The sequence below is a fragment of the Coenobita brevimanus genome, chromosome 69, assembly GCF_032717465.1.
Source record: "Coenobita brevimanus isolate Jiangsu-jjx chromosome 69, ASM3271746v2, whole genome shotgun sequence".
Taxonomy (NCBI): Eukaryota; Metazoa; Arthropoda; class Malacostraca; order Decapoda; family Coenobitidae; genus Coenobita; species Coenobita brevimanus.
The window spans coordinates 1,529,235-1,554,314 of NC_137022.1; the positions used below are offsets into that span (position 1 = coordinate 1,529,235).

General features: G+C 41.5%; 1 protein-coding gene across 5 annotated transcripts in view; it reads left to right on the forward strand.

Annotated features, from left to right (window-relative positions):
- LOC145406094 (cellular tumor antigen p53-like) overlaps positions 1–18,795 on the forward strand; it is a 95,181-nt gene extending 76,386 nt beyond the window's left edge. For 3 of the 5 annotated variants that reach the window (XM_080277289.1, XM_080277284.1, XM_080277288.1), the window contains exons 2-8: positions 2,668–3,021; positions 5,890–6,096; positions 6,910–7,087; positions 8,641–8,860; positions 10,747–10,894; positions 15,302–15,400; positions 15,632–18,795. In XM_080277289.1, the coding sequence (XP_080133415.1) occupies positions 2,683–3,021; positions 5,890–6,096; positions 6,910–7,087; positions 8,641–8,860; positions 10,747–10,894; positions 15,302–15,400; positions 15,632–15,742 (1,302 nt within the window). In that variant the 5' untranslated portion in view covers positions 2,668–2,682 and the 3' untranslated portion in view covers positions 15,743–18,795. Of the gene's footprint in view, positions 1–153; positions 227–2,667; positions 3,022–5,889; positions 6,097–6,909; positions 7,088–8,640; positions 8,861–10,746; positions 10,895–15,301; positions 15,401–15,631 lie in introns of those variants that run through there. The other 2 variants (XM_080277287.1, XM_080277286.1) reach the window with 2 other exon arrangements.
- The last annotated feature ends 6,285 nt before the right edge of the window (positions 18,796–25,080 follow it).

Sequence of the window (25,080 nt, forward strand, 5' to 3'; positions counted from 1 at the left end):
GGGGGTGAGGGAGGAGGGGTGCGGGGTGAGTACATGCGGTTTGTGGTGCATCTTTACCCTCGGCAACTCGGCTCCAGCCCGACCGCGTGGCGGCTGGGCTGGGCCTGAGGCCCTGAGCCTGTCTGGTCAGTAGCAATATAGACTTAGCGGTGTGAGGGCGTACGGCATTTCCCTCCTCCATCACCCAGCCCAGCCATCAAACATGAGTTACTACTATAATCCACAGGTTGGTTGTGACTTCAAGCAGTTACGTGGAAGAACAAGGTTATATTTTTTAGCGCCAGTGATCTTGAAGCGGTTGAGTGGATTTCTTTTCCCCCCCTCCGCAAAATCGCCTCCAAACAGTTTCGCTAAGGAAAATGGCGTGTAACTGCCAGAATAATCGCGAAGGAATTAATACACTACACGAAAAAGGAAAATGACTTGTGTTACGAGCGTCGACCTTGAGAAAACTTAAAAGAACTTTGGGAGTGATCGAGTGCATGTGAGAAGTTTACATTTGTTGACTGCCATAATATACAATGTTGTGACGATGGTAGACTTTTTTTTTTTTTTTTTTTAGGTGCCTCGCTAAAAAGTTTTCGAGTTTATAATTTCGTATGAGTTGCTACAAATTAGTTAAGCTGTTAATATGGTATATTTACAGGCATCTGTATAAGCCACATTCGTATTGTCACTGTTTAGTATATTTATAATTATTGTTGGCTTGTGTGGTTGTGCTAAGTGTGAGTTGAACTATATTAAAGCTGGAAACTTTAGAACTGTATTTCAGTTGGTGTAAGCTAATTGGTAATATAAGTGTTAGCATTGTTTTGTGTTTAATACACCGTCTATGAAATCGAATTGGTACATAGTTTGCAGTAGGAACATACGTGGATATTGAGGTCCAAACTAGTCAAACCAACAAGAGGACTGACCTCAGACATTGCCATTTGTTTATCATTGACATGGCATCACATGACATGCTGACTCATGACGAACTTTTATTACAACTCGAACTTTGCATTGCACGCTGATATTTTAAGCTAATGTGATGTGGGTGTATGAAAATTTCCTGTGTAAGTTACTGTACGTTGCGCAGTGTCGAAATAAAAGGATCTGCCTTTTCGTGGGAGTTGGAAATTACCTGGTTTATCTTCGTAACATGTTAATGACCGCCGTTCAGTATGTAACATTCCGCCAGCCTTAACGGATTATATTCTTTTTTTCTGTAGTGATTTGCATAAAACTCTGCGGATGATGATGGCCATGTTTCGTGGTGTTTTTGTATAAATAATCTACGGCAGGATCGCGCCCGTTTTAGTATTTTGGTGATATACACGGGGACTTGCACCAAATCGAACCGGCATTGTTCCTGGACGAGTCGGCGTCCAGGCACTGTTAGTAGGCAAGTGACTGATTATATTTGTCAGTTGAGCTTTTGCATCCAAACAGTGAATTACTGTGATATTTCTAAATACCGGGTATGTGATTTATTGAGTATTGAGAGGGAACCGTCTTATCGTTCTCTTGGATTTTTTAAACATCCTCAGCGATGTTATTACATATTACATTGTAATAAATTAGGGATTGTTGTTTTGATACTTTTTTATGTAATGGTGAATCAGCTTTCTGGGACTTGTTTTTTTTTCTAGTGCATTTATGCAGTCTTGAGCTTTGTGGGTAAGATGTTAAAAATCACGGTGTCACTGGCTAGGGTGCGTGGCAGAGCTTCCCGCTTCTGCAAACGCCCCTCAGCTCGCTGTGCCCCAAAAGGAGGCTGGTGGACTGCAGAAGGGCAACAGTCTGGAGTCCACCGGGTGTGCGTCAAATAAGCCTGTAAACATTATTGTTGCCACCGTTAGAAGCATTTTAGATACTGTCCTAGTATTTTGCCTCTGCGTTTTAAGTTCCTGATTGTATATACCGGTACGTAAAGACCAAGGTCTAACGAATTTGTTCGTTTTAAAATATAGGCTATGTATATACACGACTCTGCATATTATCCGTCAGTTTTTCGGGGCTTCTGTGTATTTTTTGTTTGAATATAATGATTGTGTAACTTTGGGGTTGACACCTGTGGATGGATGCACCGTCACTTTGTCTTGTCTGTTCTGAATTAGGTTATTTATGATTTGTTGGCGTTGTAAGGCTTGGGTTGACAGGTGTGTTTGACTGGGTACTCCAGTATGCTTTACAGATATGTTGTAAGCTTTGTGACTATACTGTTATTTGGCGCTGGCTTAATGTTATTGTTTATAATAGTTTGTGGCTGTTACCGGTACTATGTATGCCAGATAACGAGCAAGTTTTAGGTTTTGGATTTATAATTAGGAAGTTTTTTTTTTTTTTCTTTAACTAAGAAAAAGCATGATCAAAGTCATAACCTTGTGTGCACCAGACGTAGTACTAAGTAACCGACATATTTAGCATCTAATGCACTCCGGTACTGTGATCTTTTAACGGTATTTGTTAGTACTGGCGTTGATTGCATTGATGACAAACAAGGATATTAAGGTGTTTAAAGAAATCGTTGGGGAGGAGGTGATAACATTCTGTTAACGAGAAGAGACTGGACCTCAGTTGTGCTGTTGCCCCTCCTCCCTATTATTAAGGTCTACTTTAGGTTTGCGTGTATGTGTTAATGTGTACAGTATACCGTTTAATTGTGTATTTATCACGTTGCAGGAAGCAGGCGGCAGGATGCAGGATCAAGATTCTGAACTTCTGTTTGACCAGGAGGAGTACTACACCCTCCTTAGAGATGACTCACTTCTGGCTCGCACTGGCTCCAACAACTTTGCCGCTTTGATAGAGCCATCTGACCCTCCTACACCACAGAATGGCCACAGCCAGCAGCTGCAACAGCCACAGCCAGAAGTACTACAGCATCATCAACAGCAGCACTTGGGTGCGGTGGTGACCCAGGTTGAGGTTCCCAGGGAGTTTGTATACCAGGTGTCACAAAATCCCGATGATAATCAGCTTGTGGCTTTACCCTGGAACATGGTGGACAACGCTGATGATATGCAGGATCTGCAGGTGGGTGCACGTACGGTTTGCAGAGCTACTGTTCAGTATACTGTGATTATTTTAAGAAGGTGCTGTAGCGACCAGCGGTATCAATCCACTTTTTAGTCAAAAAATCATTAAACTTACACATTCTTCTGAAAAGCGTGTTGGGTTTCGCAGATGTTACCAAGTTCCAAAATTCATTGTTCACTGTCTTGCTGTACCGTATATCGTTAAGGCAGTGGGTCGATATTACAGTCCGCACTAGTACCGTAGGATGTATTTTCATGAATTTGTCTAATATTTCAATAGGGTGCTTAGAGAATGCATGTTGAGGGTACCTTGGGAAATATTTCTAGAAGATACATGAGAATATTATGTAGGATGCGCTTCAGAGAATATATTTGGGAGGGTACTAAAGGAAATATTAGGTGGTAGATATTTGAAGGAATATTGGGGCTACTGTTGTGAATATTTTAGTACTTTGAGGGGTACTTAAATATTGGTACTCTGGGAATATTTCTACATTGTACTTTTTGGTAATATTAATACTTTAGGGAAATTATTTCTTAGGGTATTTGAAATGGTGGTAATTTCTGGCTGTCAAACGATTTCCTTTCTTAAAATCAACATTCACAACTTCTTAATCATATGCGCAGTATCTTATCATTGTTATCGTCTGTCCCTATTTTCAGTGGATGCGAGTTTATTTGGTAGCAATATAGCTGTTAGAATATACGTAACTGTTTTACGCAGCTGATGGATTACATAATGCTATCCAGTAATAAGTTTCATATGAACGTTGGTGTCATACGAGAGCGTAGGCGCCAGATGCTGTGCTATAAACAGTGTACTTGCCCGTGCTTGGTTTAACGCCTGTAAACCATCTAATATCATTATTTACATTTTTTTTCACATACACTTACTGTTATTACATTTTGCTTTGTAATTGTTGAGAGTGTTGCAGTTGTGATTATCCATTGGCTTCGTCGAGTTTGAGCTGTATGCGATTAAGCGGTGTGAACAGGAATCTTGCTCAAACTTGCGAGGTGGAGGTGCATGGCAGTGTACGAGAATCTTGCATATCGAAATATTTTACGTCCATCATTTCACCTTATATTGGTACTTCAGACCTTATATATATACGATATTTTTATTGATACATTTTATTATATCTCTGGAATTCTTAGTAACCGCCTAGAGTGTTTCAAAATCGTTAAAATGGTAGATGTAATGGTACGACGGTGGTGATTGGCGTACCGTACGTGGGAGTGGAAGGTGGATGACTCGCTGGCTGCCCTTCCCTTCGTTGTCCGTATACAGCTGACGGAGCAAAGCCTGTGAATAAGTGAACGGTGGAGAGTTTATAAAAAGTGGAGACAATAGGAATTTTAAAATGATCCTTTTGGAATTAGTAAGTGAGCGTGAATAATGTTTCGTGAACGACATAGTCACATTTACGGGGTGTGAAAGTTGGCAGTCCCTTGTCTTCATCGCGTAGGCTGTGTTATTACGTTCGTGCATCGTAAAAATTTAATTTTGTGGCATAATACACTATTTTCGTATATTTTTAATGTAACGTTCGGTTTAAGTAAAACGTAACTGCTAATCTAAATGCCCCATCCTTTTTAATTCTTTTCAGTAAGGTGCCGAAAGTTTGACATATGGGGCTTTGATTCTGGTCAAGTAAGGAAGCTCCCAAACATCTTTTCATTAGGAATTTATTTTTTGATATGGTTGGTTAATGTATTTTTTAACGTTAATTATGCAGATTTTGGCGATATTCGAAGGATTCATTTAACAAGATCTATATAAGGTGCAATAATTCACTCGGGGAAAAGTTTTTAGGGAGCTTCCTTGACCGACGAGAATGGGGGCCATGGCAGCAAAGAGCAGCTCCTCCATAACTTCTTTTGCAGTCTCAAAATACCCAAAAAAATGACATATGAACTCATAAAAATGTAAGTTCTCACAGATGAGCATTTTAGTGTTAAGTAAATAAGCCGTAAATGCCATAACCTTTTAAGTGAATGTGGTTAAGTTTATTAATTTGTGGGATGTGTAAATAATGAGTATTATGAATGAAATTACATGTGTATTTTATTTGCTGTTGTTGATTACTGATTCCGTATTTGCCGTCAATGTGCTCGTTGGTTTGGTTGTCCCAGCACCCCGTTAGAGATCTGGGGGGGGGGGATATTTTGCCCTTTTTCAGTTTCCCCATTTTTCTTTGGCCGGAAAGTGGAGAAAAAGTGCCTTTATTATATCTATATGTATCTATCTATATATATCATCCGGACCTCCTTTCCCACCCTAGGGCAGGGTGTGTGTGTGTGTGTGTGTGTGTGTATATATATATATATATATATATATATATATATATATATATATATATATATAAGAACAGGAAGAGCAAATGAATAAAAAGTAATTAGTAATGATACCCAACACATAACATGAAATAAGTAAACAGAATTATTGAAAGGAATGGGATTTTTGTGTGTGTGTGTTTTTTATTACTAACTGAATTTTAAAACATGCATGTTTCACCAAAGGAACATTTTACATGCACACATCTTAGACTTTTATCTCCTTGAATTCAGGTTATGTTCTTTTCAGTTTACTGTTGCTGCTGGTAGGTGTGATAGCTTAGGTGGCCTGCCTTATTGAAGTAGGTTAAGACTGCCTAACCCCCTGAGTTTAGTTTTTCCTGAACCTGACAAAATTTTCATATTGCAAGAGTATAGTGACATTCCTTGGCCCACTGGGTCAGGTGAGAGCTGATTATGTGATATTCACAGGTAATAGATATGTTCAGGAAGCAGAAGCCTGTTTCACTTAATTACATATTGCCTCCATACATCAGAAGTAACCACGGACTATCATTTGTGTGGCCAGATACCTGATGGTTCGGGTGAGCTGATTGTGCCTGAAGCTCTGGATCAGCTGCAGGTGGGGGTGGTGGAGGGGGGGCCCAGCACCCTGGTGGCTGACAGCAGCAGCACCACCACCCTGCCACCAGCACAACCACCATCGCTGCAGCCGTGGCCTGGACGATATAACTTCACTGTCTCTGTGCCTGTAGACAATAGGGACAGAAATAAGGTTAGGATCCAGATGAAGCTTATTGCATGTGCCACAATATCTAAGTGATTCCCTGTTAGAAATAATGTCAGTCACCAAAAGGACATACGGTATATTCACAAGGCATAAGTGCCCTAGTTAATACTGTAGGATTACTTTTTGCAGAGGATATACACATTGGCATTTGTCACTGTTTAGGCTGCATCACGGTACATTTTATGTTGGCATATTGCTGTCACTGGCAAACAAAATAGCTGTATTCTTAAATTCCTGATATGCTGCAGGAAAAATTTGCTAGCTTACAGGCCTACCCACATGTACAGTGCCAGGGATGGAGCAGAGTACCATCTGGTAGTAGACTGTGGAAAGCTCTTGTTTTGTAGATATTTTTTCAATTTAGATGTGCGTCATGTACACCTGCTACATTGCCAGTATTTAGTGTAGGAGACACCATACAGGGGAAGGTATGGAGAGAGAGGAGTTGCTGGTGGTCAGGTGGGTAGGGTGTTTGTTATGAGTTCTGGCTGTGGTTGTCCCACCCTGTGTGAACATTTCCCAGGGTGTGGTGGTATGTGGTTTCACATGATTACACCCTGTCAAGGCTCCTGCAGACTGAGTCACTGAGAAAGAGGTGCTATGAAGTCTTGTAGGTAACAGAAGGTCTTGTGTTGTATGAAAAAGAAATCATTAAGGAGTAGGTGCCATGAAGCCTTACAGGTAATTTACAAAATCATGTGCAGTATGCAAAATAAATCACAGGAAGAGGTGCCAGGGAACATATGGCCCATAGACAGGTATGTGGTTGGCCTGATCAGTTGTCTTTGGTTCCGGCAGTGGTGCTTCAGCCAGATGCAGCGTAAGCTGTACTTGTGTCCCAACGTGGCTGTGCCGGTCAATGTAATGGTGAACCAGTGGACCACAAATGCATCCATCTTTATAACACCGGTTTTCAAGGACAGCCGCTTCAGGTTGGACCCAGTCAGGCGCTGCTACAACTGTAAAAGTGGGAAAGGTACCTTAGCTTAGTTCTTCAGTACTTTTTTATTTGTTCTATTTCTGGTTCAGTCTTTAACCCATTGAGGCCAGGGATCTCTCAGGTATCCATTGACACATTATCTGTCATGTGTCATATTCCATCACAGCAAATGACTGAATTTAATTAATTTCCCTGGGGGGTGGGGGGGACGAAATCCACATGTCGTTACCCAGACAATATCCTGGCAGCCATACTCTTAACCTGGAATTCTTGCTGAAGACAGATGTCATTTACTTCAAATTTCTTATGTTTATGGCCTTTTGTAATGTTTAATATTCAGTGAACATTATAGTACTGTAACCTGGCTTATGATGTCAGATTGGCAGTGTGTCATATCCTGGAGTTGACCTTGCTGCAGATGGCTTCTCTGTATGTCTAAGTTATTACCATATATCCCTGTCTTTTGTTTCTTCTCATGTTCTGTATTGAATAAGTACAGGGTCTGTCCAAAAAGAAACCAAACTTCAACAGTGCACCCGACAAACAAGCTCATGACTGGAGTGCTGTGTTGTGGCGGCTTTGAGCTTTGGTCTAACACTAGCCACATCATGCCACGTCACTTAGTCATGAAGATACATGCACTTGAGTGAATGTGTGTTTAGTGCACATGGCAATTTGCTGCAAGGTGAACAATGAAGGATCTTGAAGAGCATTGTGTTTGTGTGAAAGTCTGTTTCAAGTTGGTAAGAATTCTAATACATGGGCACAGTGATAGAAAAGAGAGCAAAATGTGCAAAAGGAGTGGAAAGTAGAGTGACACAAGGAAGGAAAGTAGCTGGTGTTATGAAGGCCTTGATAAGAAACAGAGGCTTGAGTGTTGCAGCTGCATGAGGCTTACATGATGGAGTGTTAGTGCCAATTTTAACATAGGGATGTGAGACTATGGTGTGGCATGAAAATGGAAAGTCAAGAGTAAGAGCAGTGGAAATGGGACTGCTGAGGAATGTAGGTAGAGTACAGAGGGTGGATAGGATGCGAAATAATGTGATTCGTGAAAGTTGTGGAGTGAGGAAGTCAGTGGACACCAGAAGCGAAGAGAGTGTCCTGAGTTGGTGTGGTCATGTGGAGAGAATGGATAACAACAGAGTGGTGAAAAAGGTATATCTGAGTGAATATGAAGGAGGGAGGAGGCGAGGTAGGCCTAGGAGAAGGTGGAGAGATGTGATGGATGAGTGTGTGAGGAAGAGAGGTTTGGAAGTTGGTGAGGCTTGGGGACTGACGAGAGGTCGAGCTGGCTGGATGAATATTGTGAGGAGAAGTGCATGATCAGGGATTTGGCACCCATTTTTAACGTGACAGTGTCCGGATTTACTCTCATACGTTTATGTTAAGCTACAGAACGGGGCCTTGAATGATGAGTGAATGGAAGCGTAGCCCATTGGATTGGGTAAGTTTGAGCTGTCTGGACAATGCTACTCCTCACCCTGCCCTAGGATGGGAAAGGAGGTCTGGATGATGATGGATCTTGTTGATTGTGTTGTCTAAACCTAGCTTAATATTAGACCTGATAATGTTATCAACTATTTCAGCAGCAACAGACCCTAGCCTGGCAGAACACTTGGTGCAGGTGGAGGGTGAGGGTTGTGAGTACCGACTGATGAATGAGCGTCACGTGGTGAGTGTGCCGCTCCATCCTCCACCACCTGGGGATATGGCATCCACCATCCTGGTCAAGCTCACCTGCCTGACCTCATGTGTTGGTGGCCCTAATCGACGCCTGTTTTCCCTGGTCTTCACACTGAGGAGCAAGTGAGTGGTTGGGATAGGCAGTCAGTCTTTATTAATTTAATACCCTCTCAGCCTGAGAACATTTGTTTATCATTTGTAAAGACTCCAATATGCTTGCATATGTCAGCCTTTGGTTACCTAATGGCAGCTTTCTCTTGGTAGGTTTAAAGTCCTCAAGCTTGCTTTTGTTTCATTTCACATTTGGTCATAAGTCAGTAAAATAAACAAGGAGACAAACCACAGGCCCTGCCCACCTGCACAATCCTGAGTTCAGGCATGAGGCTTGGCACCCTTAGCCCACCAGCTGTGGCCATTGACTGTGAGTGGCCTCCAGGCTGCCTGCCAGGACAGCTACAGGGACACCCTCCAAGTGTGCCCTGGCACTGTAACTGTCCAGCCATTGTAGTACACCTACTGACAGGGCAGCCTCCAGGAGTGCTACCCACAGCTTCAGGCCCCTCTTTTTGGGCAGAAGTGGCAGCTTGTGAACTGCAGTGCCCAGGACCTATGCTATGGGACAGATCTGAGCCCCATCCCATCCCAATCTCCAAAACTATGGTGGCAGAGCCCACACCTCGCCTCCCCTCAAGTTCACCACTAGGTAGCAGAGGCAAAGTTTTCTGGCTATATGCCCTTGTTGGCGTCAACCCTTGTGACATAGTGGGGTACATTGTGTGGTATGTTAAATGCTTGTAGAATAGTGCATAAGATAGATAAAAGTCTTTGGGAGAGTATGCTGGCCTACTCTTCTTGTTTGTGTTGGACTGAAAAGGTCAGCAAAGGAGCATGGTCAGCATATCCTGATGGCCAAAGTTTTTTTATTATTATTATTAAATTTTGCTTAGTCTTCAAACTGATGAGCAAGTTGAGCAGCAGCAACTAAGTAATAAAGATGAAGTTAGCTGTTAGGATTGACAGTCTCTATAGCACAGAAAGAGATCCAAATCCAAACTTCAGAAGTGTACAGTAGACTACCACATTCAAATATGGGTCAGCTTGCATAGCAGTAATGCTGTGATTGGCAGTTTGGTCCAACTCTTTTGGGTCTCTACAGTTAGGAGTGAGTGAGTGGCTGTGATATTTGCTTTTTTAACCCCTGTATTATAATGACACTTTATACTGTTCCACTTATAGGCAGTTTTATTCAACTTGTTAGTTCATCTGTGTTTCTTACAATATCTTAATTGCCAATACTGTACAAAAAAATTTGGACTTTCACTGTTGTGGCTGTCTGTTGGATGTTGCTGTATTTCACAGCTTTTTTGACTCAGAGCCATAATGTTCCCTCGGAATCTACGCATAGGGGATTATGCATTCTCAGCAGAAGAGGCATCTTTGAACTTTACCTTCGGATCACAAAAACCGAATGATGGTATGCTTTCTCTTGATGAATCTCCATAGTGAGGTTGACCATAGTACAGCTGTTGTTTTATGTCAACTGGAACCATGTGCAAGAATCTGCAAATTCTTTCCAACAGTTGCTGGAAAATGTTGGGAGAAGAGCTTGGAACTTAAGGGTTCTCACTTATGACTGAGGAACTAACAAAGATCTTGACATGTGGTGATATGCAGCTTGGGTGGAGCAGCTGCAGCATCCATCCGGGAGCCAAACCTCCTTATGCTTCTGTACACTTCACCATGGGAAGGACCCTGGTCAGCCCAGGGTGAGGCACTGTCCACCACAGGTGGGCATCAGATCCCTGCACACTGCATGAACAGTATGTATTGTATTTGTAGGATGGCTCCACTAAAGCAGTTGCTTAGGTGTGGTCGGTGGATCTGCACAGCCAGACAAATAGGTTAAGCAGTATCAGCATCCTTGTAGCTGAGTATTCTTCTGTAAGAGACAATTGTTTAGCCCTGACCACATTTTCTTGAGTGCTAATTATGTACATTGAACCTTCCAGCACAACCGGGGAAGAGATTGGCAGACAAATCCTGGATGTAAAGTGTTGCAAATGTCCTTCAAGAGACATGGGACATGAGGACAAAAACTGCGCTGCCTCCCAGCAAGCCAACATGCGTGCTGGCAGTGATGAGGAAAAGCTGACCAAGGTGATTATTTTGTTTGCATGTATATTGGGATCATTATCCATTAATTGTTGAAAATGAATTATTTGCTTAGGGATGTGTTGACCAAATCCATTACAAATAGGAGAAATATTGTTTGAATGATAAATGATTCATGGAATATTATTCTGTGTCAGTACATGCTCTGGCCTACATGTAGGGTGAAGGTGGAATGACAGTTAAAAGATGTATGACTGCATTACCCTCTCAAAAGTAATTTAGTGCCGATACACACCACCCGTCATTACACGACAGACACACACAACACATAGGCACATAGAGCAATCGCCACACAGATATTATCAAACTCACCAAATATTCCACCTCCAGACCTACCAACACTAGCAGTGAAGAAGCAGCAGCTCAATCGCACCACCATACTACAAGCTCCCTCCCAGCATCCACCCACTGGAGGTGTCCATAGAGAGATGATTGAGTTCACCTAACTTGGCGTAGAGCAGGACATCATCCCTCCTCTGTACCCAGCGTAGATTTGTTTGGGTGGAATCACAGGTGACTCATGCCCAGCTTTTTGAACCGGGCCACACAATATAGCACATAATGGAGCACTGCACATCACATGCCACATGCAGACACATCAACAAAGTAGGGAACTCGTGGGAAAACTCCTTAGTGGTGATTACTTACCTGTGATCAGTGGGTCTGCTTGATCAAATGGATGGGTGAAAGCAGCAACCTCCAAATAATACTACATCCATCCATCATCTAAACCTGACTTGCCCCATGAGTGGCTATAGTCTCACCAATCTAAAACCAAGGTTTGGGTGGAGTCCAGCCGGGGATTTCCCGGCGTACAGCGTTGCCTTGTTTCCTATACTCTGATTGGCTAGTGGCTGACCTGACACCTAGAGTTTGCCGCTCACATCTCGCCACCTGGCCTGACATGACTTCACCCACTTATGTGTGTGTGTGTGTGTGTTTGTTTATGTATGTGTGTGTAAAGACAAACTAATTTAAGTTATAAATATAACCAAAATAATGAATTTAAAAATCACATTCTCTCTCTCCCATATAATTTATGATTCCTAGTATGGGCCTGGATATTGCCGCTCGTGAGTGTTTTAACTTATTTATTTCTATTAAGAAAATAGCGTATGTTCTACTGATTCCTTCAAATTATATTATAAACGTAATTGTTACATTACTTACCCAACTTAGAACTACCATGAAAGTCGGTAAAAGTAACTACATTTTTTTCAGCAACACTGTAAAATATGTATGGAAAGGTGAAAGGGTGAGAGAATGGGAATATGGTTTAGGTATATGTGCGGGAGTCAGTGAAAATGAGAGGGCAAGAGAGGGAGTATGTCTGATGATAAGCAAGAAGTGGAAGGAGAATATAAGAGAGTATGGAACAGTGGGTGCAAGGATTGTATGGGTGAGGATGAAAGTAGGTATACAAGCGTGGGCGATTGTATGTGTGTATGCCCCGACAGAGGGTCGAGTGGCAAGAGTGAAAGATGAGTTTTGGGCGAGTGTAGAAGCGTGTATGGACAAGTTTGAGAGGAGCGAGAGAGTGCTGTTGATTGGAGACATGAATGGCAAAGTTGGGAATATACGAGTGGATGGAGTGGTTGGTCAGTGGGGTGTGCCAGCTGACGTAGATGGGAATGGAATTGCTTTGGTGGACATCTGTGCTTGTAAGGGGTTGGCAATAGCCAACACCTACTTTCGGCATAAAATGATCCACCGGTATACATGGAGAGTAATGAGGAGGATGGATGGTGAACTTGTTGAACGAAAGGCAATGATAGACTACGTGTGTGTGGATGAGCGAATGAGAAGACAAGTGTTGGATGCAAGAGTGTGGAGAGGGTGGGGGAATGGAGTCTCGGACCATCACTTAGTGATGGCCAAGGTAGAGCTGCAAAGAAAGTGGTTGAGGAGACGAAGGGGAAGACAGGAGGAAGCAACTCCTGTGAGAAGAGTGGAGAAATTGCAAGATAGTGAGAAAATGACAGAGTATAAGAGCATAGTGGAAGAAAGACTGGGATGGTATGAGCTAGAGCAGATGGAAGGGGTGGAAGACGTATGTAAGATATTCACTGAAGAGATAGGCGCAGCGTGTGAGACGGTTTGTGGAGTGAGGAGGAGATGCAAGGGTGTGCAAGGGACAGCATGGTGAAATGATGAGGTGAAACGAGCTGTGGAACAAAAGAAGAAGGCATATAGTGAATGGTTAGCGAGTAGAGGTAGGGGAGAAGATGAGAGAGAGAGAAGAGAGAGGTATATGTGAGCAGGAGAAGGGAGGTTAAGAGACTGGTGAAGGAGAGTAAAAAGAAAGTGGATGAGGAGTTTGGGAGGAATCTGAGTGTGAAATGGAGGGAGAGTAAGAAATTGTTTTGGAAGGAGGTAAAGAAAGTAAGGCAGTGTGAAAGGGGAAATAGTAGGGGAGTGAAAGATAGGAATAATAGATTGTTGGTGGAGAAGAGAGAGAAACTGAGGAGATGGAAGGAGCACTTTGAGGATTTGTTGAATGTGGAGAGTGAGAGCAGTGCGAGTATAAGTGGTTGGGGAATGGCTGGGAGAAGAAGAGATGAGAGGAGGGAGGAAGTAGTGGAAGCGATGAAGAATATTAAGTTGGGAAAGGCCCCAGGAATTGATGGAGTGTGTGGTGAAATGCTTAGGTATGGGGGTGAGATTGTTGTGGAGTGGATATGGAAGTTGTGTAGATTGGCTTGGGAAGAGGGAAGGGTTCCAGAGGACTGGAAATCAGGTATAATTGTTCCTTTATACAAAGGAAAAGGAGAGAGAGAAGTATGTGGTAACCATAGGGGTATTTGCCTACTTAGTGTGACTGGTAAAATATATGGTAGAATACTCATTGATAGGGCTAGGCATATGACAGAGGAGCTAGTTGGAGAAGAACAAGGGGGATTTAGGAAGGGAAAAGGGTGTGTAGATCAGATATTTGTTCTAAGATGTTTAGTGGAGAAGTATCTAGAGAAGGGAAGGAAAGTGTATGCTGCCTTCATGGACTTGGAGAAAGCTTATGACAGAATAGATAGGCAAGGTATGTGGAAGGTATTAAGAATATATGGAGTGGAGGGAAAATTGTTGAGTGCTGTGAAGAGTATGTACGAGGGAGCTAGGGTTACGGTGCAAGTGGATGGTGAGCTGAGTGAGTTCTTTGATCTCAATGTGGGACTGAAACAGGGTTGTGTGATGTCTCCATGGCTGTTTAATATATACATGGATGGGGTTGTAAAGGAGGTGCAGGGTAGGGCAGTGGATGTGGGGGTGGCTCTAATGAATGAGGGTGAGATTTGGAAGCTTCCGGTGTTGCTGTTTGCTGATGATACAGTACTGTTGAGTGAAGATGAATGGGAGTTGCAAGGTTTGGTGAATGAATTTGGGACAGTGTGTAGGAGGAGGAATCTGAAAGTTAATGTAAACAAAGTAAAGTTATGGTGTTTGAGAGGAATGAAGTCACAGAGTGTGCAGTGAGGTTGGATGGTGAGGATATGGAGAATGTGAGTGCATTCAAGTACTTGGGTAGTGTGATGAGTAAGGATGGAACTTTGGGGGATGAAGCGCGTGAAAGGGTACAGCAGGGAAGGAAGGTTGTTGGTACACTGAAAGCAGTGATGAGAAATAGGGAGGTGAGTATGGAAGTTAAGAAGTCACTGCATGATAGTATTGTGATCCCTACCCTGACGTATGGAAGCGAGGCATGGACCTTGCAAGAGGGGAACAAGTCAAGAGTGAGAGCAGTGGAAATGAGTTACTTGAGAGGAGCATGTGGAGTGACATGGAGGGACAGGTTGACGAATGAAGAAGTGAAGGAACTCTGTGTGGTGGATGTGGATGTGGTTGACAAGATTAGGAGAAATACACTGAGGTGGTTTGGACATGTGAAGAGAATGGAGAATGAAAGACTGACTAAGAGGGTATATGTAGGTGAGGTGGAGGGATGGAGTTGAGAGGTATATGAGGGAGGGGGGGGGGGTGAGTTGGGGGGAGGGTAGTCAAATCGTAGATGACAGAGCGACTTGGAGGCGTTTTGTCTGCGGCGACCCTTTGCGGGATTAGGGCGTCGGGCTATAGATAGATATACATTTCTTTATTGATGTACAAGAGCCATATCCATTACAAGTTTACCTTCCTTTGATATGCTAGAATACTTACTAATACGTCAGTATTAATATGTGTGTACCTATCTGTGATGCCTATTACATATATAACAGAATCTACTCATCGCTCGTTTAGGAAGTATGGCATGGCTGCACCCAGCGCCAGACCCCACCCAAACCTTGGTTTTAGATTGGTGAGACTATAGGCAGTTTGGTTGTGACATTTAAGATGAGTGCTTTTAACAAATTAATAATAATAAAGGAAACAAAAAAATCTAAATTTCAACAAACCATTCAGGTCCAGCTGTTAGCATCGACAGTCTCTGTAGGACAAAAACGAAAGAGGCCAAACATCAAACTGGAGCCAGGGACTGACACCCAGTATGTGATTGTAAAGGTGAGTGGAGTTAGTACTACCAGTTTACTGCATATGTCAGTACCTATTCTTACAAGATAATAAGTACCAGCCCTTTAAAATATGAAAACCACATACAGTACAGCAGCAACATAACACCTTTTGGTATAAATTATGTCCTTTGATATATGAAAATTGCAGATATAGATGTGGTAATTATGAATTGTAATTGGTACGCCATAAGGTGTTAACCAACGTGTCATTCTTTTCTAGGTTCCTGCAGAGTTTGAAAGTAAAGTAAAATCTTATATAAATTCCCTGGTGGCTGAGAGGGAGGTGAAGCGGCACAACAGGGGCGTCCTACCCTACCCTGATGTAGAGTAAGGCCATTGTTATCCTAATTTTCTTTGGGTAACTACTGTACACCTGTTCTTTTTTGTCTGGGTAGTGTACCCATAAATTCCACACATATTTGTTTGTTTTCTTTGTTTATGAAGATTTTCTGAGTTGCAGAAAGCTTTTTAGGATAACTGTTATTTGAAGGTTCACACTGTAGGAATGATAATTACCTTTTTGTATACAGTACACTGATCCCTTGATTGTTATGCATAATTGGTGCTGAACCTGGTGCATGATAAGGCAATTGCACTATAACAAAAATATAGAACCTGTAGGAAGGCAGTTAGGTTAACATGATAAAGACAGCCAAGCAGAGTAAGGAAAAGACCTGTACTGTAGAGATACCTGAGATAGGCTTGAGGTAAGGGGTTCTGAGGCTAGGGGGTGGAGAGTTAGTGGTCTCCACCACAATTACCCCAACAAGTAGGGCCCCATCTTTGAATTCCTCAAAGCCATCAGAAACCACTGACGCTGCCATCATTGTCGGCAGAAATCAGCGCAGGTGCATGATAGTGACGGGTTTTGAGTAAAAAAATGTGTGATGACGGCAGGAATGCAGATTTTCATCTCACAGCGATAGCCAGCAACAAACCACCATAACCAAGGGATCACTATATAGCTAAGATTTGAAATATACTGCCATGCCATTGCAGACCAGTAAATGGCAGTAGTCCAGACCTGGGGAAAAAATGTACTGTACACAGTAGCTACTGAGAATATAAACACAATTTCATGTTTGTTGAGTATATTAAATACACGACCTTGTTATAACTTGAAGTGCTTTACTAAAGCACTAAATAATTTGGTATTTTGTTTTATGTATTGCAATTTATAGGTAGATTAATCATAGTGTGATAGAGTTTGTGAAAAATTGTAATATTCTTTTATGTAAACACTTGAAGTGGAAAAAACAGCTTATATAATATCACATGATGTGACCATATTGTCATTTTTTATAAAATAGCGAATTATTTCTAGAGGGTATAAGTGGAAGTTGTGAGTGTCATGCTACAGTTTTGCCATATATATACAGTGTGTGTGTGTGTGTGTGTGTATGTATCTTTGATAGTATGGAATTTTTTACTATATATATATATATATATACCATTTATAGGTACTATGATCTGTGTTAATGATAAGTTTGGCATTATACACATGCCATACATTCCATTTGTTAATTAAATTTTATATCTGCTCAAAATATTTTTGCAACAACAATTTCCCAAGAGCATAGTTTTAATTCAGCTATATTGTCAGTTTCTAAAGGAATATTGGAGCAGTTTATTTTAGAGTATATTATATACTATTAACGTGGCATGTTTGTCAGTGTCTCATTTGCTTCTGGGCAGTTTAGTTTATGAAGTTTACCAGCCAGGATTATTGCTAAGTGCATTAGATTAAGTTAATACAGAGTAATAGTAATTTTGCATTCTTTTACTTCCTCATGTTGAAGAATCACAGTCTACATGTATTATGGTTGTCAAGGAGAGCCAATAAATACCAAAATGTAGAGCACATTTATATTTCACCACAAAACTATCAAAGCAAAGCAAAGCATCTTACAAATGTTAATATAAAATAAATAGACAACATATGCCACAGAAGTACAAATAGTCAAATATCCCCTGGTTGGAAATACTGATTTAAGATTTGTGTACAACTAGAAAATAATCAGGTGCCAGACACTGACAGCAGTTACAGAATAGTGGTTGATATACAGAATGACATATAGTAACTCATTATAAAGCTCCCTGATATTGAATAAGAACTATCATTTTACTGTGCTTTTAAGTTAGTGAAGAATGTTCTTGTCATGTTTTGGGGGTGGAAGTACTGCCTGAAACCAAGGCGTAGAGGAAACAGTATGCCTGAAATCATTCTATCAGCCATTCCTCTTAAATCCCTCATGAAGTTGTGTAGACATGTAATAATCAGTGTTTATTACATTATTACTTGGGGATTCTCGTTTGGCATAAGGTAAACTGGTTGTGCCTGTACCTGTAACCTTATGGCACACTTGAAAGCAAATGAGAAAAAAGATTACCATACATCAGTTTCAGTACCATAACTTACTTGTATGCAGAGTATTTCATATTCACTGCATAGATTTTTCAACCAGTGGGTAGCAGTGAAAGGTTGATGATCGGTAAATGGTTGACTATGTGGCATGAACAACGGTACTTTTATTACTGCTGATGTATTACTTACCATCTAAGGAATAGGTATGGATGTACAGCACTTACGTAGAATGAATGTAGTGTATCAGGGGAGCTTTTGAGAACTCCATCACCATGTCTTGGATGAGGTATTGGTCCACTGCCGTTTTTCTAGGGAGGTGATAAAACACACCATTTTTATACATTAATGAAATCAGCATTGCCAGAGTTCCCATTCAGACCCTCAAAATGCATAAAACCCCAGCAAGCCCATTAGCAACCTTGCCAATTATTTCTCTGGTTTCTCTACCACCACCATCACCTCATGAACAGCAGGTGGATATTACATTTTTTTCCATATAAACTGTGTACCTAATAACCGGAAAAGAACAGTTAATGCAGAAATTCTGTTCCTGCTATCTGTTGGACACATTCAAACTATCTATTACATTAATAATTATTAACTTAATTATTAAGCCAAGGGAAGGGAAGTGCCCCACCTGTAAAGGGTGGTTGCAGCACACTGATTACACTGTATCCTGGCTACCATTCAGTAATTTTTGTTGAGATCAGCCAGCCTTCTCAAGGTTAATTCTAAATTGGTAGAATGAATATGAATGTAACCAAAAAGTGCAATGTAGTACATGACAGATGTATAGTGGAAGGTGTGAAGTGTAGCAGCAATAATGTCTGGAATTCACTTATCAAACTCCAGTAGTTGTTTATAACATTTCTGTTGCCAACTGTATGTACTCTATATAACTGTACAACATTTTAACATACCAGCTTCCTCAGTAGACCCTTCCCATGGTATTACTTTCAAAACAAAGATGATTCCATTCATACCCGGTACATATTCTTTGCTCAGCTCCTAAGGTACGAGCAGGGGGTGTCTATGATTAGTGTGTTATACCAGAACCAGTCGATTTGCTCTTCTCAAATTGAGGATGTATTACTGTATATGGTAAAATACTTTTCAAGCGGTTGGGGTTTCTCATATCCGTTGCTAAACCATTCAGTACCAAAGGAATAAAATAATCTTGTACTACAAAAAATGAAATTCAAGTAGGCTTTATAACAAACCTCCTGTTGGACTTCTTAAAGGACCTATACTCAGTAAGGTTTAGTATATACGGTAGATGTAGCCAACTGACTGACAAGTGGTTAGTCTAGTTCTGCTTGGCATTGTGTTAAATACTTCCCCTGCTGCAACACCACTTAAAGTCAATATTTTTTTCCTACAATACTGTAATTTATTTTAATTTTTTAGTGTCCTGTACAATGCCATATATGTACAGATGCCATGCCGATAAAATGGAAAAGATGTCTGGGACTGGTGGTGGTGCTGTCTAAGCAGAGGGAGTGTGGCCATGTGTAGTTTGCCACAAGGGTGTGGGAAGTTACCTCACCTTATCCAGTATGTATGATAAAGGGTACATAAAAGGTGTAGTGGTAATAGAGGTAGGCTGTGAATTTATGGTGATATCGTGTGCTCGGTGAATGGATTGATCTTGCTGCAGTTTCTTGAGTGTGTGGAGGAGTTTTGTTATTTGGGGGACACTTGTGCTGGAGGTGAGGCTAAGGTAAGGAGTGTGTGGAGAAAGTTCAGGGAGCTGTTGTCTCTCCTGACATTGAGAGGGCTCTCCCTTTCTGCAAAGGGATCTTTTTATGCAGCATGTGTTAGTACTGTAATGCTGTTTGGTTTTGAGACCTGGGCAGTGAAGGAAAAGGATATTTATAGGTTCAGACATATAAAAATGACAATGATTAATGTGTAGTGCATAGCTGAATGCAAGGCCTGGGGAGGAGTGACTGAAGAGTTGAGAGCAAGGATGGGCCTGGAATGTATTGGGCGCTGATGAGGAAGGGTAGATTGAGACAGTTTGGGCATGTTGAGAGGATGGAGGATAAGTGTGAACATCAGGAGCAGGGTTGCAAGAGGCACACTGACAAAAAACTGGAATGAGGTCATGGAGTGTGGTTCAGGACTAAGGGACTGAATAGGAAGGCTGTCAGAGACTGAGTAATGTGGGAAGCTGCCACTGGGCAACCAAGGCTGATGCATGCAAGCATGGTGGAGTTTATAAATCGTATGAACGAAATGATATGAACCATGATGAGTTGTACAGTACCATAATGTGTCTGGCAAATTTGGAAAGGGATATGACACATTGGGTCAGTAATTTAATGACTGTTGAATATCATATGTCAAACATGTTGATGCCTGCCAGAAGAGGCAGGGGGGACAAGCAAGAAGGATAGACAAGGTGGGGGAGGCAAGCAAAACCAAAACACCAAGCACCTGGGAAACTGCATGTCTTTCCAATCTTAGAAGGGTTAATTTGAAAGAAAAAGGGGGGGGGGGGTTACAGTTAAGTATTGCATGTGTGAACTATGATGTTACTTAACCCTAAACTATTTCAACAAGCAGACCCACCAACCACATGCAAGCACCTGCCTTTGTAGAGCCATCCTACAAGTAAAGCACTCTTTGACAGTGCCTGCCAGCCACCCCACCCCACTGAGGTGCAGGAAAATGTGAGGTGGTTTGGCTCCCAAGTGGATGCCACAGCTGCCCAGCTCCACCCTAATGAGTGGACTAGAACAATATATATGCAGCACAATGTTTGTGGTAGGTGGGGGCACTCACCATCCACTGACTTGATGTAGTGCTGCTCTCGGGTGTCTGCCCTTTCCTCTCCTCCATCCTCTTCTGTCTTTCTTTCCTCATCTTTCTGCCTACAGGTGACTGCAATCCCTCTTCTGTCTTTCTTTCCTTCATTCATTCCTCCTCTCCTGCTTGTGGGTGACTCTACACTGACAAGCCAAATGATTTTCTGTACACCAGGAAACCATTTACTATGCCGGGTGGTAACCATATAACCAAATTTTGGCACCTGGTGGTTCAGTGGGTGATTATTGCACTCCAGTCGGACTGAGCCGGTGAAGGTTTATATCCAAGGGGTGGTTGGGGTTCACTGCTCATGTAATGCCACTCAGGGATGAGTGAGGCTGGTCACTCGTCTTAAATGTCAGGACCAACTTGCCTAGCCCCGGGCTTCTATATTCCTCATGGGGCAACATAGGATTGGATGATGAATGAATGACAGAATGCTTGTAATGCTGGCCTTTAATCCCACAAATGATGGGATGAGGTGTGATCCAGAAACAAGGAAGAAAAAGTACACGAGTGAGAGAAATGCTGTATCAGTATTATTAATCCATCCATCATCTAATCCTAAGTTGTCCCATGAGGAGTGAAGAAGCCTGGGGTTAGGCAAGTTGGTCCTGACATTTAAGATGAGAGTGATCAACCTCACTCATCCCTGAGTGGCATTACATGATCAATAAACCCCAACCACCCCATGGATATAAACCTACCCAGGTTCAATCTGACTGCAGCCCCTTAATTACTCACTAAACCACCATGTGCCATAGTTTGGTTATATGGTTACCACCCAGCATGGTAAATGATTTCCTGGTGTACAGGAAACCATTTGGCTTGTCAAATGTAGAGTCACCCATAGGCAGCAGGAGGATAAAAAAATGAAGGAAAGACGAGAGTGTAAAGTCACCCATAGGCAGAAAGAAGAGGAAAGAAAGATGGAAGAGAGGAAAGGGCAGACGCCCAAAGCAACACTACATTGAGTGGGTGGATGGTGAGTGCCCCCACTTACCATAGTATTATTAATAGATGCACAAAATGATAGAGAAAATGATTGATTTAGTAACTCAACAGGAAGGTAGAAGTAGAGAGCTTAGGTCATACAGGGAGGGAGGCAGGAGCTTGAAGGAATGGGTGGAGTTGTCTTCTGGTAGCCCCCATACTGCCTTTTCTGTGTTGGCTGAGCAGCACACCCTAGCACTTTTGCACTCAAGGATCTGCATAATCCATATACCTTTCCAAAATGTAGCAGAGACAAAGGTACATTGAGCCCCATATGACCCTTTTTGAGTTGTCGAGGCCAGCAGCAGGGCTAGTGTAATTCACAACATAAAAGGATAGAAGGATGGCCTACACCCCTAACAGCCTCCCATGATGAACCTATAAACCTCAGGGGATTACTTATCAAGTATACTCTGGCTAATGCTAAACAATTTAACAGACCATGCAACCTCCCAACATCTGAGGAATAAAAACTGTCCCAAATGAACTGTAAACCTCAAGGGATGATGGCTTAACTATTTTACTTGCCACTAGGAACCACCAGAGGTCTAAGGTTACATGTAAACAAAATAATAATAATAATAATAACAATCCAGCCACCTCCTGGGGATACAAATTGATGTTCACTGTACCAGACCCAGATCCTGACAGGCACCTCACACCATTACAGTACCACATCACCTACAACAACTATAAATTTCATTAAATGTATCTGTACCCAACCTCACCTCACCAGCAGGTAGGAAAAAAAGTAGGGATGATGATAATTGCAAATGTGTATACAGTATGCCGACCTGTGGAAGTGAAAATTTGACAAGGACATTAGTACAGTACTGTATTTAATTATTCTTTAACTGTTACATAATAAGTCATTGAACAGTGGTTTTGTTCAGCCAACCAGTTTAACCCCTTCAATACAAAGATTTTCTATTTTTAATCTAATTCTTGCTACCCTAGAGGATGATAGTCAGCTTAAGTGAGGTTGCAAGGAACCATACCCCTCTTGGCATACAGTAAACCCTCCATATACCAAACAGTACACCCTCTGTATACAGTAAACCCTCCACATCCAGGACTAAACTGGGGGAACAGCAACTCATTAAATCAGATGTTTACCGATAATATTCTATTAATTTACAAACCTTAGTTTATAAAAATACCTACACTAGTTTGTTAGATGTATTATGGTACTCTGAGTGTTCATAAAGTGTCTCAATATTTGGAGGGCCATAACTCTCATATATACCAAACTTTCTCCTGTATGTGACATACTCTGTTTGCTCAATGATTTTGTTAAAGTCTATCTGTCTACTGCCAGACACCTTAATCCCGTAAGGAGTGGCCACAAATCGCCTCCATGTCACCCTGTCCCCCACCATTGTTAAAGTCACAATTAGGTAAGCTGAGGACTGTTATGGAGGGTTTACTGTAGTTCAATATCCCAGCTGCCTTTACAGTCACACTAGCCACTGTTAACATCAATATAACCTGTGGTCACTCTAGGGCACACTGTAGCTACATCTTTGTGCATAATGCTTTAAAACAAACAGTTGCAGAATTTATTATTATTCATGCTGTGAGACATTCTAATATTATGGAAAATATAAAAACCAAATGAAATACAGCTCAGAAGGTAAAGATACACTTAATATAGAAAACAGCTAACTAAACGCACTGTTGTTTAGCATCGTACCATAATGGACCCTGTTCAGTAAAAGTTGCTTTGCTTTAAATACCTCTTGACAAAAAAAAATTAACTACAAACTGATAAACATAGTCTACATATCAAAGCTACAAATTTAATAACTGAAATGTTTAATATTATACGCTCACAATGTACGTTAACTTTAGCAATACGACTGAGAGTTACAGTAAGAACGCTATAATTCTGAAGGTCATTCATAAACCCCAAAATAAGTGAGGTATTTACACATATATACACACTCAGCAGCCTACAGGAACAATCTGTAGTCACCGGAAAATTTCTATAGAGGGAGAGGGAGGCAAACAAGATGGACCGTCTTCATCTACGACACAACTTGGCCAAGCTTCATGGAAATATCCCAATACATATATATATACTTCAAAGTCTTCCCATCCTTTGAGTAAGCACAGAAGAACGTAAGGAGTTAAAAGGACAAGAAAAATCCCCCAATACATATATATATACTTCAAAGTCTTCCCATCCTTTGAGTAAGCACAAGAGAACGTAAGGAGTTAAAAGGACAAGAGACTATCATCCATAAATAAATATAAAGTCAGCCTATCTAAAGGAAATACATAAAACTGGACTATCCTACTATTGAACTTGGAATTGCACCTCAGCTACTGTGACTCAAAATTTATGAGATCAAGGTTGTTTGTGGGGGGCACCGGGATTCTAAACCACGCTGACTTATGAATGTGTTTCCGATCTTTAATTTATGATAAGTTAGTCTGAGTGGTCTTAAATCTGGCCAACTTTTCTTTATCAAATAAGGATGATTTTGAGGGTGAGATGCAACCCACAGAAACAACTCTTACCTATGAGATTCAGGGCCGAATTCCTCATGGCATGGAAAGCTTGCTATCACCTTTTTGTCTATGATTTATCCTGTCTATTACACCTTTACATTCTCCTGTATGTTATCAGTACTAATATCACACTGTATCTGTAACATGCAACAGGAAACTGAGGTATAATGATTCAAGCACTCAACATTTACAAGTATGCAATCTATGTAATTTCAATATCAATACAATTTGCATAAACGACACACAAGAGGATGCTGAAGTGTGGCATTCAGAATGAATCACTCAGGTGTAATGAAACCCCCAGAGCCAGTTGGAACATGACCTGCACAGATACGAGGAGTGTGTGTCTTGTACCAGCAGTCGCACCAGCACTTCCACTAAATTTCAAGAGTAACAGTAACTCACCGGGAAAGGGTAGTATGTTCAGTGAAAGATTAACCTCCTCAGCATTATTCTTTCTCTTGTGCTGCTGACATTATGTTCCAGCTTAACCCAGTGAACCCAGCAGTGTGTTCAAGTGTTCATTTTTGTTCTTGCTCTCTCCTGGCAGTTCATCCGGCTTGCATTTTTGTTCTTGCCCTCTCCTGACAGTTCATTCAGCTTGGGGAAGACTCTGTACTGAATGGATGGATTAAGTAAGACCTTAATACACCCATCTAATACACAATGCCTTTCCTAAGCAGAATAGACGCTCTAGTAGCAGTAATTATAACCTAAACAGGACATCACGTGGATATAAGGGCTTGGGAGACCTCTCAATGACAACCTTCAAGATCTTTTTAGTAGATTCTACAATTTTTTTCTTCTTACCACTAGGTCATTTCACTGGGGTTATGAGAGAAGCATGGGACTGAAAGGGTTAATGGTAAACTCTTGTGTCAACTGAGGTCAAGAGCACAACCACCTCCTGCTTTAGGTAATGATGGTCGTAGTGTTAAAACCAGGAATGCAAAAGTGTAAACAAGACCCTAACTCTTGACAATCAC